General features: G+C 39.1%; 2 protein-coding genes across 2 annotated transcripts in view; one reads left to right on the forward strand and one right to left on the reverse strand.

Moving 5' to 3' along the window:
* Positions 1–1,719, forward strand: part of Strn3 (striatin 3) — an 89,573-nt gene extending 87,854 nt beyond the window's left edge. The window contains exon 19 of the mRNA XM_005322655.5: positions 1,406–1,719. The gene's annotated coding sequence lies outside the window, so the exon portion shown is untranslated. The remainder of the gene's footprint in view (positions 1–1,405) is intronic.
* Coch (cochlin) lies at positions 662–16,989 on the reverse strand. The gene is made up of 12 exons (XM_005322658.4): positions 16,888–16,989; positions 16,470–16,526; positions 16,333–16,380; positions 14,252–14,408; positions 13,197–13,330; positions 12,659–12,721; positions 11,613–11,657; positions 11,376–11,523; positions 6,975–7,078; positions 6,055–6,281; positions 5,361–5,877; positions 662–1,598 (listed from the first exon to the last, which is right to left on the reverse strand). Exons 2-12 carry the CDS (start codon positions 16,501–16,503, stop codon positions 1,423–1,425), a joined length of 1,653 nt encoding a protein of 550 aa, XP_005322715.1. The 5' UTR covers positions 16,504–16,526; positions 16,888–16,989; the 3' UTR covers positions 662–1,422.
* Positions 16,990–21,526: the final 4,537 nt, after the last annotated feature.

Below are 21,526 nucleotides of genomic sequence, written 5' to 3' on the forward strand. Positions count from 1 at the left end.
TGGAATATATTTTTCCAGCCAATTAAAGCCTTTTTCAGGTCAACTCTTTGATTGTACAGTTTCAGTTGGAATCTGGATCTGTTTGAAGGCGGGTGGATATAGGGTTCACAAGGAGGATCAGAACCTATTTTTGGAGAAGACAGCCAAGATGGGGTGATTGAGCACCTCTGTCTATGAGGGAAAGCCCTGATGAGCTACTATACATTAATTTTGATATTCTCTTGCATCAACTTAACAAACTAGCACTAGTTACAAAACATTTGTGTTGAAGCTACTACTCAGAAGCATGTGATAGTGCTTACTTAATCTGGCAATGCCTAAAACAATAGGCATTCAGTAAATAATTATGAAAGAATATATATACTTGGTATCATTGCACATTGTTTGTGTTCTGTTTTGTTTTTGTGGTACTAGGAATTGAACTCAAAGGTACTCTTACCACTGAGCTACATTCCCCAGTTTTTTGTTTTTTCCCCCAATTTTTAGATAGGGTTTCTGTAAGTTACCCAGGCCTTCAATTTATGCAGCCTCCCACAGGCCCAGATACTTTTGGATACTATGTATTTAAAAAACAATTCAGATTGGTCTTTCCATGTAAATTAGTAAATATAGACTATTTACCATATCTTAGGGAAAAAAGCTTGGAAAAATAAAAGGCAGCTTAGAATAAGTCACTAGCAATTTTATTAAGTATCCAAACTACAATACTTTTCCTTCAGTTTTGTTGTTTGAAATTTTTTTTACCAACTATTTTCTCAGTGCTTTGCTGTCTCCATACATATAAAATTAAGTATATAAATAGAAAAATACCAAGCAATCCTGCTATCTTGTTCATTGTGATATTTTCAGTCATAAGTGACTATGAAAACACACAAAGAAGCTTGATACACAATTCTTTGCAGTATAATCCATAATTGTAACTTTTTAGTATGAAGGAACAGCTATCTATATTGTTGATTGGTTTTAAGAAAATATCCACCTGGATCCAAATAGTTGAACTATGTTAAAAAGCTGGTTTCTATTGGTTTCTCTTTCATTTTCTTTATATAGTTCATAGAAAATGATTAGAAAAGAAATGTTGCTTTTGGTCTAAGTATCACATTCTTTTGATACTTGGCATTTACATATCTAAACATTTAATAAACATTAAAACTTTTTAGAGATTTTAATCCATATCTCCTCTTCCTGAGTGTCTAAGAGCCATAGTTATGAAGAGTCAGCCAAGTGTTTTGAATAATTGTAATCAGAAGGTAATAGCTTTAAAAGGATGCTTATTTGTTTAGAACAGCTGTTGACATTTAATACAAGTATGCTATAATAGTATACATACTATGCTAGTATGCTGTGATATTTCATTATTGGAAATACAGTTATACATTAGATCCTCTTGTACTTTTTCTTTCAGTTGTCAAAATATCACCATTATTGCTGGGATTCTAAGAAATCTCTACAAATGCCTCTAATGATATCAGAAACAATTGGTTCTAATCCTGTGAACTCTCTTGTGAAGAAAGCATGTGACTCCTTTGGTTTAGAGGCCATATCTTTCAGGTCATCCAGGGGTGCCCAAGCCACACCAACAGAGAAGATGGTGATACCTGCAATGGAAATAATTTAATTAAAAGCCAGTCTAATTTATATGTACAGTTATCTATATGTTTGTGTATATATTCCATATATTGGTGTATAGTTGCAGAGAATAAAGTTTCCTGTATCCAATCATTAGGTAAGTTTTAACAGTCTTTGATGAGATTGGTAAAACAGTATGGTCAAAACCAGAAGTCTTCGTCATCAGTGTAATTTAGCACATTGTCTTATTAATGATATGAGCACTGATACAGAAAAAATATTTGACAAACTTCAAGTCCATTCACAACACAAGAAGGAATAGAAGAAAACTTTCTCAATACATATTATCTCTTTAAATGATATCCTATAGGCTAGAGATGTAGCTCATGGTACAGTGCTGGCCTAGCATATAGAAGCTCCCGAGTTTGATCTCCCAGCATCTCACAAAGTACAGAAAAAAGTGAAAATTTCTCCTGAGATTGATGTGAGAAAGGCCTGCTATCATCACTTAAAATTAGTACATTGGAGTCCTGGCTGGCACCTTAAAGCATGAGAGAATGGCACAAGATAAGTAAATGGTGAATGTTTTCAAAGTTTACATTGGGGAACATTAACTATAGTCTTCTGTAGATAACAACAATTTGTTTCCTGTATTTGTAGTTATATTGGCAAGCTGTCCAATCATCAGAAATTGCCAGTCTGTAATATGACAGCAAAAATAGGGGGATGGGAGTGGGGATGTGGCTCAGTGATAGAAGCCCTAGGTTCAATCCCTATTGCCCACCTCCAACACACACACACACCAAAAAAAAATCATGGTGATAAATTGCCAAAAAGGGGTTTCTATGAAACTGAAGTAATTTTGGTTTCATTGAAGCATTCCATCTACATTCCCTTAATTAATTATGGGGTTTTTAATACAACTACATTTTGGTTAGGGTGATAATTATATTAGCTGAATTCACCTCCACCCAAATTCACATGAATCCTAACATTGCCCTTAGAGTTTCTAGTTAATCCACTATTCAAGATTTAATTCCTTTTTAAAAAAAATTTTTTAGTTGTAGATGGACATGATAGTTTTACTTATTTTTATGTGGTGCTGAAGATTGAACCCGGTGCCTCACATGTGCAAAGCAAGCACTCTGCGGCTGAGCCACAACTCCAGCCCTGTTATTAAAAAATGTTATTCTAAATTGCTATATATGACAGCAGAATGCATTTCAATTCATAGTACACATATAGAGCACAATTTTTCATGTCTATGGTTGTATACAGAGTAGAGTCAACCATTTGTGTCTTCATACTTAGGGTAATGATGTCCATCTCATTCCACCTTCTTTCTTACCCTCATGTCCCCTTCCTCCCCTTTCCCCATCTAAGGTTCCTCCATTCCTCCCACGCTCGCCTGCCCCATCCCTATTATGGATCAGCATTCTCATATCAGAAAACATTTGGCATTTGGTTTTTTGGGGTTGACTTACTTAGCATAATATTCTCTCAACTCCATCCATTTACCTGCAAATGCCATGATTTTATTCTCTTGATGCTGAGTAAGTAGTATTCTATTGTGTGTATATATATATATATATGACGTTTTCTTTATCCATTCATTTACTGAAGGGCATCTAGGTTGGGTCCACAATTTAGCTATTGTGAATTGTGCTGTTGTAAACATTGATGTGGCTGTGTCACTGTAGTATGCTGTTTTTAAGTCCTTTGGGTGTAAAATCCATATGCAGCAAAATGAAATTAAGCCCTTATCACCATGCATAAAACTCAAAAAGTGGATCAAGGACCTAGGAATTAAACCAGAGACCCTGTGCCTAACAGAAGAAAAAGTAGGCCCAAACTTCCTTAATAAGACTCCTATATCGCAAGAAATAAAATTAAAAAATAAATGGGGTGGATTCAAACTAAAAGGCTTCTCAATTAAAGAAACAGGTGAATAGAGAGCCTACAGAATGGGAGCAAGTTTTTACCACACACACATCAGATAGAGCACTGATCTCTGGTATATATAAAGAACTCAAAAATCTTAACACCAAAAAAAACAAATAACCCAATCAATAAATGGGCCAATGAACTGAACAGACATGTCTCAGAAGATGATACACAATCAATCGACAAATATATGAAAAAAATGTTCAACATCTCTAGAAATTAGAGAAATGCAAATCAAAACTTAAGATTTCATCTCCAGTCAGAATGGCAGCTATTAAGAATACAACAATAAAGTTGGCAAGGATGTGGGGGAAAATGCACATTGCTGGTGGGACTGCAAAGTGGTGCAGCCAATATGGAAAGCAGTATGGAGATTTCCTTGGAAGATTTCATTCTAATGTGTACAATGATTACAGTTGAAAGACATGTAAAGTAGGATTAGGGCTGGGGCTGTAGTTTAGTGGCAAAGCGCCTGCCTAGCATGCATGAGGCACTGGGTTTGATCCTTGGCACCACATAAAAATAAAGGTATTCTATCTACAACTACAATAAAAATTTTAAAATAGGTTTAGAGGATATAAAAGATATTTTAAGCAATTCCCAATTATCACCAGCAGCCAATCCCTTCTACTACCACCTAGTCAAAAAAAAAAAAAATAGTCAAAGCTGTTTTTCCTACTTCTACATTTCAGAATTTTTAGCTGAGGCCAAGTATATACTTACACTTAGTTTAAGAAAAAATAAAGTTGTAACCCTAAAAGCCCAATCTGATTCCTGTTTTTTTGTGAGGAATAATTTTCATGAAATTTCAGGGTGGCCTAACCTCATCATAGGAAAGTTACACAGAAATTTAGTTCATTTTAGCCTGAATACAATCCTAAATTAGTTCAGTACACGAAGTTTGAGAAATGACAACAGGAAGGGAAGTCTTCACTTGAACATAGGTTAGTTACCAATGTGTATAAACTACTTCTACAAAGGAGATGTATAGTTTAAATTGCATGTACCAGTTCTCTATACTGCTTCAGTATTTTTATAGATATACAAGTATACAATAAACATTAAGAGAGTTCCCAACATAAAAAAGAGGGTTTAATCATTAGGAATTGAAGGGAAAAGGAGGTACAGAAAAAGTGTAGAAGAATGCAAGGCTGTTGATTCTCCCCTCCCAAGTCATTTACTTATATCTCCACAAAGGGAATCCTAGCTTTTTTTTTTTTTAAATCCTCTTTGATCTCAGCAATGTAGTAAAGTCTTAAGAAACATAGATCTTTTCCAAAAGTAATAATAAGGTTGGAATGAGGAAAGTCCCTACCATTTTAAAACACAAGAGTGTGTGTTCGTTAGCTCAAGAAGAAAATTTAGTTTAGATGGGATTGGGTTAAACTGTTTATTGATGACCTTATCTTGGAAAAGTCATGCTGGACTGAAAATTTTAAAGACAAAAGTTTTAATAGTCACACAGTCGGCATGGTAAACAGTGATTATTTGGGGATATATTCCAAATTTGAGCCAAACATGAGCACCTGTAACTTAAGTCCTTAACACATAATGGTTCTCAAGACAGTTCTAATAATCCAGTAGGTTAGGAGTGTGCACTTAAGCCAGCATGCTTAGGTTTGAATCTTTGCATTGCCATACTTAACAGCTATATCAGCTGTTTCCTTCTCTGTAGAATGAGATTGGTAGGGCTGCTCTGACTAATCAACTAATATTGGATCAAGTTCTTAGAACAATGACTGCTACACTGCAGGTGTTTGTTCAATAAAATAAATACTTTCATTTACTTCCTAAATTCACAGAACCCCTCCTCAGTTCCTTTTCCATACAAAGGACAAGGATCTTACCTGCATCATGTGCAGCAGCAGCAGGACCTCGGACATCATCATAGGACTGCCCATCTGTGACAATTACCAGGAAGTTCTTGTTGGGACTGTCTCTCACAGGACCAAACACATTTCTCACAGTAAAGGAAATGGCATCACCAGTGGCCGTTCCACCACTCATATAGCGGATGTTTCTAATAACAGCAAGGATATTCTCCTTGCTGTTATAATCAGTGAAACTGAATTCTGTGCGCTGATCATAAGTGAACTGTACAGCAGCTATCTTGGCACCAATGTCTGAGATTTCAAAAGTCTTGGCTATGTTGGAAACAAATTCAAGCATCAGGCGGAAATTACTATCTCCAACACTACTGGAGCCATCAATTAGGAAGGCAATGTTCACTGAGTTATAACAGGTCTTGCTGCACATCATTTGCTCATGAGTACAAAGCTTCTGTACCAGAGGCTTTACATATTTTGTGGTGCCAAACCAGTTGGGCATATGGTAAGAGAAGAAGCCATTATTCCGACAGACAGCCTAATGGGGGAGACACATGAAAGATATCCAGTGAGATCAAACCTTGTCTCTAAAAGTTTTGAAAATATTCAATCTTGGATGATCAAGAGTTAATCAGATAGGGCCAGTCAGCACCATGCTTAAGGTGCAAAGCTGAATCAATACAATCAGAACAGAAGATGCCCCTTACCCGCTTACCTTGTCAACAAATGCAACATCCTGAACCATCCCCAATTCTTCAGGGATAGGTTTGGCCACAGAAACTATAAATACATTGACTCCAAACTCTCTGGCCACAATGCCTGCTTCCTCAATGTCATCAGAAGGCCAACCATCAATAAATACCACCACCACTTTGGGGATCCCTTTTCTCACTCCATTGTCAGCTGTGAAAAATTTCTGAGCAGTATGCTTCAAGGCTTTGCCTGGGTTTAAAAAGATGCAAACAGGCAGCATTTACCACTGCTCAAATGACATTTCTATTTCCCTGTGGCAACTTGTTACTATTAAGTTTAAGAACTTAACATATATGGAACTTGATTCTATAATAGCTGCCTCAACTGGAAAAGTTTAATTATCCTTCAGGCCTATTTTTTGTCTTCACTACCCACATTACTACCCCCTCTACCTCCCAGAAGCCTCACATTTCCTTACCTCATGTCAATCACTAGTCAGAAACACAAACTGACTCCTACTCCTGTCATGTGCTTTCTTGCCCGTTGGTGAGTGACAGATGAGTACCTCTAAGAATCAGGAACAATAAGTTCTCTCTTCAGAGGGTCAATTGTCTAATTCTTTCTGCCACATCTGCATTCATTAGATAAGTCTGTTAATCTTTGCTTCTTTTTACCAGTATAGTGATATCCAGCCTGTCTCATATAAAGATTATAAATCAATGTTTTAGGTTTTTTAAAATAAGAACTATCAATTAACACCTTGGTTTATTTCCCATTATAAATTGAATATTTATCTCAGGTGATCAGATGCAGATCTAGCTAAGATTCCAGTACCAGGAGGAAGAGTTTTACAACAGTTCATATAAAATGGCCTAACACTTTCACATGTCTGATCACTAATAACTCTTCTATATTACATCCTGGGTGTCCAAGTCTACTTACCTGTATTGGAATTACCTCCTCTGAAACCTACTTCCTTTATGGCAAACAAAACATCTTTGGCTGATGTGAAGTTTTTCAAATAAAACTCTATCTTGGGATGTTCACTATGATTTAAAAAAAAAGATATTATCCAATAAGTATTGGGAATGTTGAGAAGGTAATAAGCCATATTAGATGCCTTAAAAAAAATCTGTAAATCAGACAATATCCTTTGTGGTACTAGGGATTACACCCAGCAGCACTCTACCTGTGAGCTACATCCCTATTCCTTTTTTTTTTTTTTAAGATTTAAAAAAAATTTTTTTTAGTTGTAGATGGACACAATACCTTTATTTTGTTTGTTTATTTTTATGTGGTCCTGGAGATCAAACCCAGTGCCTCAAACATCCTAGGCAAGTGCTATATCACTGAGTGACAACCCCGGGCCCCACTCCTTTTTAATGAGACAGGGTCTTGCTAAATTGCCCAGGCTGGCCTCAAACTTTTGACCTCCTGCCTCAGCCTTCCTGAGTAGCTGAGATTATAGGCATGTGCCCCCTATATTCTGTTTTAATCTCACAGTATATAGTCAACTAAGACACTGCATCCTTTCTTGAATTTTTGAGGATATTTTAAAAATATAAGTACAATTTTTTTTAGAGAGAGAGAATTTTTTAATATTTATTTTTTAGTTTTCGGCGGACACAACATCTTGTGTATGTGGTGCTGAGAATCGAACCCTGGCCACACGCATGCCAGGCGAGCACGCTACCGCTTGAGCCACAACCCCAGCTCCATAAGTACAATTTTTAAAATATGGCAAATATGATTGCTACATTGGGGGTTTATTCTGAGTAATAAACTGATACATATCACATGTACAATCTCATTTCATCTTAATTTAAAAGTAGATTATTATCCTGACTCTATAAGTGGAAAAACTTAAGCTCAGAGCACTCAGGTAATTTGCCCAACAAAACATAGCTGCATTTTAAATTTAGGCGTTGTCTGGCTGGCTCCAGAGTTTATTCCAAGACAATATGAAGCACCTGAAATTGGGCTTGGCTCAGGGCACTGGGTTTAATGGAAGTCTGCATTTTTGGGCACCAGGTATCTGGGAAACAGCTGCAGATGAGACTGGGTCTGCTCCAGTGAGGAAGCCTGGAAGCACTGAACAATCTTGGGTCTCGTACCCAGGTCTCCTCCATAGAGAGGGACAAGTTCAATGATACTAAGGCCAACATTTTTTTAAATGGAAAAAGTTACAAGGAAATGAATTATATTATGATATTAACTTTTGCTTATGATAAATGATAATGATATTTGCTGATCTTAAATCTTAAAAATACATATAGTATTGTGAGAGATTTTAATATAAAATAGCTGGGCATGGTAGCATGCAACTGTACGCCCAGCTACTCAGAAAGCTGTGTGAATCTCCTGAATCTTTTGAGTCCAGGACAGAGTGGGTAATATAGTGAGACCCTGAATCAAGAAAAAAATAATATTAAAATTAATATTAAAAAATTGGGAACTGGTAGAGCACTTGCCTGGCACATATGAAGTACTGGGTTCAATCCTCAGCACCATATAAAAATAAATAAATAAATAAAATAAAGGCATTGTGTCTATCTAAAATTAAAAATATTTTTAAAAATTTCATTTCTGTGTGTATGTGTGTTTTACTGGGGATTGAGCCCAGGTCCTTGCACATGCTAGGCAAGTGCTCTAACACTGAGTTACATCCCCCTACTCTGTGTATATTAGAGACCATGTTGAGTAAATACAAAGTACAATTTATTATATTTCAGTTTTAGATCAGCAGTATTTCATAAGTGCAAAAGTTTAAGATCTCAGCATTATCAGTGGCTTAAGTCAAAACTTCTTTAAGGGCTGGGCACATTGGCGCACACCTGTGATCCCAGCAATCTCGAATTCAAAGCCAACCTCAGCAACAGCAAGGCACTAAGCAACTCATTGAGATCCTGTCTCTAAATAAAATACAAAATAGGGCTGGAGATATGGCTCAGTGGTCCAGTGCCCTTGAGTTTAATCCCCAGTACAAAAAAAAAAAACTTTTTGAGGGTCAAGAATAGCACTAATTATATTTCTGTATATCTGATAGTTTGATTTCTGCACACCTGATAAAATGTTGGGTCACAAAATCAGATTTCATGGCTTGATAACCTTTTCACTTTTGTAGTTACTGTTCATCTATCCAAATTATGAATTATGAGGTCAGTCATATTTTGCATCCTTAATTATACATTCTGTTCTTCAACTTAAATATAGACTATTGACACAGTTTTTCTAAAATTTCTTTCTGAAGTACAAACACTAGAAACCGGGAAGTTTATAAGAAGCTAGTCTTTGTGTCTACACAGTAGTGTAGCTTTCCCCTTAAAAACTAATTGGGTCAAATTAACCCAAAAAGTATAGGAAATGAACTGCATGGGAATTGCCTGATGGGATATTAAACTGTACAATAAAACCATTATAATAAAAACAATGTAAAAATGATGTAAGAATTAGCATAAGAGCTTGGATGCCTATGATCCCAGCTAATGGGGAGGCTGAGGCAGGAAAATCATAAGTTTGTGGCCAGTAACTTAGTGAAACTCTGTCTCAAACAAAAGAAAAGGAAAGGGAAAACAAAACAAAACAAAGATTTAGCATTTGGATCAAAGAAATAGACTTGCCCAGGGGCTGAGGTTGTGGCTCTGCGGTAGAGCACTTGCCTAGCATGTGTGAGGCCCTGGGTTTGATCCTCGATACCACATATAAATAAATAAATAAAATAAAGTTGTTGTGTCAACTACAACTAGATATATATATATTTTTTTTTAAAGAAATAGACTTGCCCAAACTTGTACATAAAAATGATACCACAGCACTGGAAGTGTGGCTCAGTGGTCAAGTACTTGCCTAGTATGTAAAAGACCCTGTGTTCAATCCCCAGCACCATAAAAAGAAAAAGAAAAAATATACCACAAATAAAGGAATTAGGAGCTCTTTTTTTTTTCTTTTTTGAGATGAAGGACAAAAGATTAAACTGTATGAAAATCAACAGACATGGCTGGGTGTGGCAGCTCACATCTGTAATCCCAGTGGCTTGGGAGGCTTAAGCAGGAAGATGGAGACTTTAAAGCCAACTTCAGCAACTTAGTGAGGCTCTAAGCAACTCAGTGAGACCCTGTCTCTAAATAAAATACCTTCAAAAGGGGCTGGGGATGTGGCAGCTCAGTGGTTAAGTGCCCCTGAGTTCATCCCTGATACAAAAAAAAAAAAAAAAAATCAACAGTCATCTCACATCAAACACACAGGCATGCACACACAACTACATAATTAATTTAGTTTATCTAAATAAACTAAAAGTGAAGCCAATTATGAAAAATAACCTAACAAAATATGAGTTACTGTTTGCAATAGTACTGGTGACACCTTTATACGCTAATAGTAGTTTAAGTTGGTTCAACTTTCTAGAAAGCAATTCTATTTCAGAAGCCTTCAAAATGTCAGAACTAACACTTAGAATTCTAGCCTAATGAAATCATCAGAGATGGACACAAAGATGAAGAAAGGATGCTCATCACAGTGTAGTGTTCAATGATGAAAAAACAATAGCATGGTTAGGTAACTGCACAAAGGAATATTATGAAACATTATTTTTTTGATGAATGCTTGTGAAGAGAAAATGCTCAAAATATTGAGGGATGACAGGATACAAGACATTTTAAATGACCAACCTTTTTAAACATTTATATATCAAATACTTTCTTAAAGGAAACAGAAGATTTTATAATGACTATCTCTGGGACCTATGATCTGAGAAATTTCAAGCTTGCTATAATGAGTATACTGTAATTCTAAAAGACATCATAGCTATTATTTTAATATTAAAAGATCTCCAAACCAAGGGAATATAGAAAGAGCTAAGCAGAATAATGGCAGAATAGGAAAGAGAAATGGACATATTATTGTTTCTTCCTTTTGAAAAGAGAGACTTGGAATTAAGCAGAGTAGATAGATGTGACTGGTGATTTATGTGAGCAACAAGACCTTTAAGCTCACCTTCTCGTCTTTATATATAGATAGCATATCATTTTCCAATCCTTTTGTTCCAAAAAGGAGGCACTCAGACCTAATAGTCTGCCCAGATGTTTTTCTTTCTTTTTATTTTTTTATTTATTTTTGTTACTTTTGTTGCTTTGTTTTCTTTTTTGCATTGCTGGGGATGGAATCCACAGCCTTGCACATGTTAGGCAAACACCTGCCCAGTCAGTCTTAAATCCTAAGTGTATAGTTTGAAAATTCAGCTTGTCCACAACTCAGTATGTTTACATGGAGCTCATGATTGTATCAGAATGATAATTCATCATCATTCAAGATATCAGTCACCTCCCGTTTTAAACAAGTTGGTACCTGGCTTGAACAAGACCCACGTGTGGTCCCTCTGTTCCAATTCCCAACATCAGAGCCACTTTCCCAACAAAATTCTTCTGTAAATTAAATCGGCGCTGCCCAATATTAAAGCTTCCGTCAATCAGAAAGGCAATGTCTGCTTTACAGTCTGTGGATAGTCAAATAAGTCCTTTTGTTAGCAGTCACAAGAGGAGGCAGGGGAAATGCTATTTACTCAAATGGATGTCTCATTTTTACCTTTATTGCCAGTTTTCTTCTCTGGTGTTTTCTTTAGTCGTTTGCCTAAAGTAAAGGGAACACTTAGAATAAGCAAAAGAAACTTTCAGAGCAAGAAGCTCACATGGGGGAAAAGCTCACAACAAAGAATATCATTCTTGTAAAGACTTTTTTTTTTTTTTAAGTTATTTGCCTCATGATTTCCTGGGCCAGGAAGCAATGCCCAACAAAGAAATAAGACAGGACTGTTATAGGCCTACATATTTGATATATCTCTGATTCAAGAATTTGATATCTCAAACTTACAGTGGAGTCAGATTGGTAAATAAGGACCTAATTTTCTTAATTTTTTAATGATTTTTAAAAATATCTTCGTTTTTATTTATTTTTGTATGTGATGCTGAGGATCGACCCCAGGGCATCACCCATGCGAGGCAAGACCTCTACCACTGAGCTACAACCCCAGGACCCTTAATTTATTTTATTTTTTTACTTTAAAATGACTATAGTTTAGTGGGCTGGGGCTGGGGCTCAGCGGTAGCGCACTTGCCTGGCATGTGTGAGGCACTGGGTTCGATTCTCAGCACCACATATGAATAAATAAAATAAAGGTCTATCAACAACTAAAAATATATTTTAAAAATAAAAAATAAATAAAATAACTATAGTTTATAAAAGGGGATCCTGGCTTTATTTTTTTTCAGTACACACACTAATTCCTTTTATTCATATGACAGTGCAGTAATTAAGGAATAAAGTAAATGAAACTAGAAATAAGTTCATGGTACTTTGACCATTTCCTAGGCATGGTCTGTCAGATCAGAGAAAAGGTAGGACTTCAAGAGAATGATTGGTAGTAGAGATGATAATTGAAAATATAGGAAGGGATCTGAAATACAAAATTTAATGTTTCTGTCTTCAATATGTCAGTAAACAGATTTTACTTTATCTATAATATCAATCTTTAACATCACATTTTAAAAGGAAAGCATCTACCAATAACATGTTTATCTGTAAGTGCCAAATGCTCTGTCAGGCAACTAGGAGATAGGTTCCACATTTCATACCTGTTGATGGACGTGCTGTGGACACTGCCTGTCCTGTGGCTTCCTGAGCACCACTTTTGCCTTCTGTTAAGATAAAGAGAAGTCTATTTTTTTTCTTCCTTTTTAATATTAAAGCATTATAAATCTTATTTAGAATTCTGAATAATAAATACAACAGGTGATTAAGGACATAAACTGCATGCTAGTATCAGAGAACCAAAATGGATTCTTTTCTATTACATTTGAAAGGATCACAGTTTGAAGGGATTTGCAGTTTAGTGTCACATTGAGTTTCTTTGCATTCTGAATGCAGTCAATTCAAATTTGTATTGCCATTGTCTGAGAGCAAGATCATTCTTCCCCCATTCACCCAAGTTTGGAGGCTGGAGTGATATATGACCCTTCTGATCTCCTGACTCTGTCCCATAGTTGAACTCTTCTTGACCACAGGTTTTTCTATCAGAATTAAAGAAGTTGGACTAAGAAACAGGAAACTTTTTGAGGGGGGAGGGGCATTGGGGGCAATATTTATAAGGGAGAACAATATAATTGTACTTACTAGTCACTGTGAAAGAAGCAGACCACCTGGAAAGCATCTGAGACTGGATGCCATTGGCATCTACAGAGGAATAGTTTTCTCGGCCAGGTAGGCTATAGACGCGTACAGGTCCTCCTGAGATGCTGATTACTCCCCTGCAACAGGAGAGGAACAGTTGAGACGCCATCCACACCTTTTCAGGGCATCAGGCTGACATATAGTGCCATGTTGCGTCTATCATTCTGATTAATCAAGAAAACTATTCAGCAGGAAAGTCGAGTGCTGCCAGTCTTCTAAAAACTTGCTTACACAGGAACAAAATCTGCCTGAGAAAATGGTTTTGTGCTGTTGAACTTCCTCAGTGTTGATGAGAATATGCTTGTAGGATCCTATTCCCTACCACTCAGAGATAGAGTTAATAAAACAATTTTCCTAAGTTACTCTAACTACATGATCTTGCCCTGAATTTTTTTTAAAGTGTCATATCGACCATTCTACTGCAGGATATTGTTTAACACTTGTTAAACAATAGTGACCTTGAACAAGATTCTTGACAAACTGAGTTCAGTTTTCTAAACTGTAAAATTGAGTAGAACTGTACCTGCCTTATAGAATAGTGGCAAAGTTAAAATGATGGCTGGCACAGTGAAAGCTCCATAATACATGACATGATTAGAAATGTTTTAGAACCACAAAATCTAGCCATCAAAAAGTAATGCAGGGATGGGGCTGTAGCTCAGTGGTAAAGCATTTGCCACACAAGTGTGAAGCATTGAGTTTGATCCCTAGCACCACATAAAAAAAATGAATTGATAAACAAAGATATTGTGTGTCCATCTACAGCTAAAAAATATTAACAAACAAACAAACAAAGAGCTAATGCAATCTGCCTTTTGTTAGAAAGCTTCCCTTGTATATTTGGTGTTTCAGGAAACTTTAAAACTTTAAATATATCTATATTCTATGGCCAAAACTGGCACCAAATAAAGTGAGGGAAGAAAGAGGTCCAGATGCTTAAAGTGGGAAAGAAAATAATTTATGCTTGTATCCCCCTCTCCCCTGGTGTATGGGCTTACCTGTGGATAGCAGCCCCGCATATGCTTGATACAGAAGCATAAACTATGTTCCCAAACACAGAGAATTCCTCAGGAGGGCAGCCACCTGGGCAGAGGACATCTGCTTTCTCTTTCCTGATGTCCAAGCCTCTGGTAAAGCATGTGATAGCAATAGGAACTGAAGAAATAGGAGGGAATGTAATAAGCATCCTTGGGACTTCTTTGGGAGCAATGGTGGGGAACCAGGGCATGAGAGTTAAATTTTACTTCCCTAATTTCTACACCATTGACACATGTACTATTTCACACCATTCCCAGATTTTAATAAGCGAAAAGTTGTTTTTCTAGTTTAATTTATTCCCCAGCCACTAGAGAAGTCTAATGTCATAATTCTCTCAGTTCTTAATCAGTTTGGAAATACATTGGAACTAGAAAATAGCATTATTCATTGAACATTTATTCATTCCAGAAACAGAAATCCAACTCTGAGGAAGTTATGTTCATGGTTGACATGATGTGTTGGTAGTGAATCCAAACTGAGCCTTTCTGGAACATTTTCATAGGTATATGTAAAAATCTCTCTAAGCTACCTTTCCCTTCACAGCAACATTTATCCTAGTTGCCCTATAAATAAAGAGCCTTAAAATCACAAGTTCCCTTAAATAAACCAGTAATATGATGCTTAGATTGACAGAATGTTGTTTACTTCAATCATTTATTTTACAGATGAGAAAACTAAACCATGGGGTTAATTTGCCCAAGGAACATTCTACAACTTCCAAAAGACAGGACACAAGGAAGTTAGTCCCATCAGAATGGAGCATTTTTATCTTAATTGAACCTGATTATTTCTGCTCCAGATCTGTCCAAAGAAATATTTCAGGCAGTGAATGCATTTTTAGAAAGCACTGTTAATATGCTCAAGTTTTGCACTGTTAACCTGACTAATAAAGAATCAAAGTTTTTACTATAAAAGACACTAGGTAATATGTAACCCTCAGTAATACGCAACAAGATAACAATAAGAAATGTTAATTGGTCCATTTACTGTAGATATTAAATTGAGATTAACATTACTGAATGCATTTTCCAAACACAGGAAAAAGGCCTCTAAAACTTTTTGAAACAGATTTTTCAAACAAACAAACTCTCCTTTTTCCAAGAGAGGAATACTGTCTGGTCACATTGCCCAATTGAGTAGCTTGCCTCTAACAAGGACCCTCTCTGTTTCCTCTGTGTTGAGCTGAACGTGTGGACTGGAAGAGAAGGAGAATGGCAGGTATACGCTGAGCTCAGAGCTCAGACCTCTAGAAAACCGCGAAGTTAAAATCCTTACCGGAAACGGGAGCCTCAAACCTATTATCAAACAGCTCCAATAGTATTTTCGGCTGGGTAGGGACAATCCTGGAATTGGGCACAGAGACTGCCTTCACCTGCTAATGCGACTTCACTGGGGGAAGGAGTGAGAAATGCAGCCGGGTGCAATACTTAACCTCATTTCTACTTTCATGGAAAACAACAGATTTTAGAAAATACACGGAACCACACACTCCAATACCCGGACCTCTACACGTGAAACAGACTTTTTTTTTAGCCTTTCTCATAGGCGAATGGGAGGGACCACAACTCTGCTTTTCCTAGGGATTACACCTGAAACAGAGGTAGGTGGTAAATCAAGGTAGGATAACGACAGGAGCCTCCCCGTCTCTCGGCTACGAAAACTTGAAGGTTTCTCTGGACCCCAAACGCAGCGGAACCGCCGGAACTAGTGTGCCCCTCAGCGGGGATCAACAGGTACCCCTGCTTGGACCTTTCCTGCTGGCGCTCTGGTCTGGAGCTCGGTGGGATGGGTGGGCATGGGGAGGAACGTCCTCATCGTGCCCCGGAGAGCCCCTCGCGCGGGAGGACAGGTAAGCCAGAGCAAATCCAAGGTCGGGATGAACGGTGGCGAGCCAACTAGCGGCTCGAACCTTCGCGTCCTCTGCCTCTTCCCCTGGAGCCAAGGTGCAGGGGGGTCGATCTGATGATTCTCGGTTGACCCTCGGCCCCTCCGACCGCCAGGTCCGAGCCCTCCTTCCTTGACCCGGGAACCCACAACTCACCTGGTCCCTCGCTGCCCGCGGGTTCCGGCAGCAGCATCAGACAGATACCTACGAAGAGAGGAAAGCGCGAGGACTGGCTCCAGCCTCCACCCCACTTGGCGCGAGGGGAAGCGGGGCGGTGAGGGACGCGTACCCACCGAGACAGAGAACTAAGATCCAGGCTGCAGACATGGTGGTGGAGGGACTGTTCGGACCTGGGGGAGAGCAAGGCTGTGAAGGAGGCTAGGGTGGGGGAAGGGGCCAGTGCCCCGCTCACGACGCCCACCCGCCCGCCCCCTCCTCAGAGATGTCTTTCCCCTAGTAAACCCGGGGACCGCGGAGGATGGGAGGAGACCGACGAGCCGCTGCTCCCGGGCCGGCCCCTCTAGATCTGAAGGCGGCACTCCGGCTGCAAACGAGCCAAACCCTGAATCGATGTGCAACCCCAGATTGGGGTTGCGGGGTGTTGGGAGGGATGGCGCCAATATGAAGACAAACAGACGAGCTAGGAGCGACAGAGGAGAGGCAGGCGCCAGGGATCCCACCCGCGAGAGCCGGCCGCCCACAGTCCTGCACCTGCGTGGGATCCGCCCGGCTGCGCTGGAGTGCGGAAAGCGCGGCTCCCGCGGCCGCTATAAAGGCTGGGTCGCGCGCATGAGCACTGTGTGGGGGGCACGCGGGAGGGAGCTGGGAGCCGGTCCCCCGGGGCCGGGCGGTGGCAGTCCAGCTCCTCCCTCACCCCCTTCCGGCCCCTGGGTGAGGCCGGCGGGGAGGCGCCTCCCACCCGCGGCGTGGATTTCGGCCACCTGGACGCGGCGTCTGATGGTCCCTAAGGGACAAGAGAAGGTCCGGGTCAGAGTCCCGGGGGGCCCCGTGGGGCCGGTGGGACTTGGCATTGGAGGGAGTGTGGGAGCCTAGTGGGAAGGGCACCTAGGGATGTGCGCTCAGGCCAGACGGCACCCGACGTGCAGGTGGTCCGACTTGCCTCCACCGCGCCGCGCAGCCCTGCGGGGGTCTCACCGCGGGTCTCTGCTGCCTCCACCCAGGCTGGAGAGTGACACTCCCCCACGCACAGTCCCAGACCTTGGGAGCCGCAACATTGCCTGGACCAAGGCGGCTGAGGTAGCACAGGGCAAGCTGCTGGCCTCCTAGACGCCTGGGCTCCGGAAGAAATAGTGGACCCTCTGGGCCTAAGAGCAGATCTTCCCACTTCGCGCTCTCGTGGAAACAACTCCTGCTTCTAAAGTAAAACCAACCTGGATTTGGTGAACGCAGGTCCCGTATTTGTTAGAAAACCTGTCAACTGACTGGTTGTTCTTTGGAGATTCTGCGGAGACTCCAATTTTCCTCAGCAGTCTCCATTTACTGTAATGGATAGTAAGGCCTTCAGGCAGCAGCAGTTACATTTGCCATTTCTCCTTCTTCTCTAGATGGGTAAACTTATATCTGATTGCCTTTCCAAATTTCCAGGTCTGGTAGCGTGATTACACACTGTCTCATATTTGGTAATGGGTCGTCCTCCCTTACTTCAATTCTGGGAGAAACAGCGGGATTCACAGGGAACTTGGTGACAGACTGAGGAACGACCCCCAAACCCGAATAGTCACTTACTTCCTGGTACTACATCCTCCTAACCCCCAACGGCTTTATTTAGTTATTGTTTATTTGCCACAAATCCATCTATTTTAAGGATTTTAAAAAAAAGAAAGATTTTTAGTTTACAAAATTGTTTAGCCCTCAATATAATTCAATTTTAGAACATTACCATCACCCCACAAATGATCCCTCCTAGTCACTGACAACCAATGCCTTTCTCCAATGCTAAACAACCACTCATCCAGCTTCTCTCCCTATAGATTTGCCTTTTATTGGCATTTCATATAAATGGAATCATACACTGTGGGCTTCTTACATTGAGCATGTTTTTGAGGTTAATTCTTGCTGTAGTACGTATGAATACTTTTTTCCTTTGTAATGCTTAAGAGTGTTCCCTTATCATTTTATATTGAGAAACTAATATACCACCATCACCTGGAAGTCAAAGAGTGCAGGATTTTTACAATCATCTTTTAAAAAAATATATATATATATGTATATTTTTAGTTGTAGATGGACATAATACCTTTATTTATTTATTTATTTATTTTTATATGGTTGGTGCTGAAAATCAAATCCAGTGTCTCACACGTGCTAGGTGAGCACTCTGCCACTGAGCCACAGCTACAGCCCACAACCATCTTTTTGATTGGAATGATTTGGTCTTTTTACCAGGCAACCAGAGTGTATTGATTTCATTCCTCTCACTATCACATAACATTTTGTGGGCTGGGAAGTTTTAATGCTTCTTTTCATGACTGCTTTAAAAATTTGGTCTCTTCCATGGTACAGAGAATTACTCTATTTTTAGAAATCCAGTAATCTGGCCACCATCCCATATGTTCCTTGGTTGAATTTTTCATTATTATTTGAGTGTTCTCAATTGGGATTGGATAATTTGATCCAGTTAGCCTGGGCAAATTGTCATGGTGCTGTATAGTTAAGGAGAGGTCACATACAGAAAGAAACAAAACAAAACAAACAAACAAAAACCACAGCCACTGCACAGCTCAGCAGGCAAGTGCCCAACAGGCAAGTGCCCAACTGGCCAAAGTGATACATTCTATTCAGAACCCCACAGAGCATAGGCAGCCCTCCTGTGATGTAATATCATTGAATGATTTGGCAGAGTCAAAACTATGCAGCTATTTCCATCACAGACCCTGAGACTGTGACTATTAAAAAATAAAGGAAATAGCTCATTGAGTTTCAGGTTGTTTACCCCGAGACTCATTTTAATTATTTTGTTTTGAAACTTTAAGGAAAGTTAGCTTTTATTTATTTATTTTTTTTCTTTTGGAAAGGCCAACCATGGAGGGTGGAGGAATGGGGAGAAGAGTTCTCATTTTCAGTTAGTTTGTACCTCATGCTCATCCTAAGTATGTTGAGGAAAAATATTTGAATTTAAGAGGCAGTTACCTGCTTTGGAAACATCAGAAGAGGAAAGTCAAATCTGGGTGTATTTGCCTGAAAAAGACAACCTGTTAAAATTATAGAAGTTTGAATTCAATTGTGTGACATTACAGTGTATTATACTGCTAGGATGCCTGGATAGTTTATCCTCCTTTAATTAAGAGTATTTGTGGGGTTGGGATTGTGGCTCAGTGGGAGAGCACTTGCCTTGCATATGTGAGGCACTGGGTTGGATTCTCAGCACTGAATATAAATAAATGAATAAAATAAAGGTCTGTCAAAAACTAAAAAAATTTTAAAAAAAGAGTATTTGGTGTTCAAAATTTAGAATAACTCTCTGTAGAGCAGTTGATTTCTAGCTAGTCTGCACATTGGAACCACTAAAAAGGGCTAATGTCATGGTCCCACCCCAGAGATTCTAATGTAATTGGCCTAGGGTGGGACCAGAGCATGATGAGGTCACTCCCCACACATTTTTTTTTATTGGTGCATTAAAGTTGCACATAATGATGGGATTTGTTATTACATATTCTTACATGCACACAATATACCAATGTAATCTGGCCAGTATCACTCCCCAGCACTTCCCCCTCCTTTTCCCACCTTCCACCTCTTGGTCCCTTTCCTTTTCTGATCTCCCTTTAGTTTTCATTAGATACCTGCCCCCACCCCCGCTTTCTTTTTCTTTTTCCTCTCTGGCTTCCGCATATGAGAGAAAATATATGACCCTTGACCACTTGAGTTTGGCTTATTTTGTTTCACATAATGGTCTCTAGTTAGATCCATTTTCCTATAAAACACAATTTCATTTTTCTTTAAGGCTGAATAAAACTCTGTTGTGTATATATACCACATTTTCTTTATCCATTCATCTGTTGATGCACCCAAGGCTGATTCCATAGTCTGGCTCTTGTGAACTGTTCTGCTATATAAACATGGGTATGCACGTATCATTGTAGTATGATGACTTTAATTCTTTGGGATAAATACCAAGGAGTGGTATTGCTGGGTCATATGGTGGTTTCATGCCTAGGCTTTTGAGGAAACTTCATACTGATTTCCACAGTGGTTGTACTAATTTACCAACTCACCAAGAGTGTGAAAGTGTTCCTTTTCTTCCATATTCTCTCCAGCATTTATTATTATTTGTATTCTTATTTTATTTTATTTTTGGTACCAGGATAGAACCCTCTTCCTCCTCCTCCTCCTCTTCCCCCTCCTCCTCCTCTTCCTCCTCCTCCTCCTCTTCCCCCTCCTTCTCCCCCTTCTCCTCCTTCTCCTCCTCCTTCTTCTTCTTTACCAGAGATTGAACCCAGGAACACTCAACCACCGAGCCACATCCCCAGCACTATTTTATATTTTATTTAGAGACAGGGTCTCACTGAGTTGCTTAGCACCTCGCTGTTGCTAAGGCTTTGAACTCTGGATCCTCCTGCTTCAGCATCCCTAGTTGCTAGGATTACAGTGTACTACCACGCCCAGCTTGAGTTCTTTATATATTCTAGATATTAATCCTCCATCAAAAGAGTAGCTAGCAAAGAATCTGTAGGTTCTCTTTTCTTGGTCCTAATTGCTTCCTTTGCTGTGCAGAAGCTTTTTAATTTGATGCCATCCCTAACTCTTTGCATTATTTCATAACCTGTAGGAATTTTATTTAGAAAGTTGTAACCTGTGCCTATATGCTGGAGTGTTGACCTTACAGTTTCTTCTAGGATTTGTATAGTTCCTGGTATAATTTTTTCTAGGTCTTTGATCTATTTTAAGTTTATTTCTGTGCAAGATGAGAGAGAAGGTTCTAGTTTCATTCTTCTGCATATGGATGACCAGTTTTCCCAACACCATTTGTTAATAAAGCTATCTTTTCTCCAATCTATGTTTTTGGCACCTTTGTCAAAGAGTGTGATGAGGTTTTTAAACCTCTCCATGTAGTCCTAATGCACAGCCCAGTATACTTTGCTCAGAGGTGGAGGTTAAGCTAATAATTCTAATTTTTCATTATCTTTTTATTAAAATTCCACAGTCAATGTGCCTATTGTGTTCCCCTGATAAAACATGGAAGCATTTTTTGGCCCAGTAGTTGTTTAAAATAATGCCTAACAGAAAGGTCAAAAACTCAGTTTTAGATGTTATTTTCTTCAAATTTACTTTCTGGTTACATTTTTACTTTGTGTAGAATGGGCTGTCTTTCTTAAGAGAATGAGCCACC

This window comes from Ictidomys tridecemlineatus, chromosome 5, assembly GCF_052094955.1.
Source record: "Ictidomys tridecemlineatus isolate mIctTri1 chromosome 5, mIctTri1.hap1, whole genome shotgun sequence".
Taxonomy (NCBI): Eukaryota; Metazoa; Chordata; class Mammalia; order Rodentia; family Sciuridae; genus Ictidomys; species Ictidomys tridecemlineatus.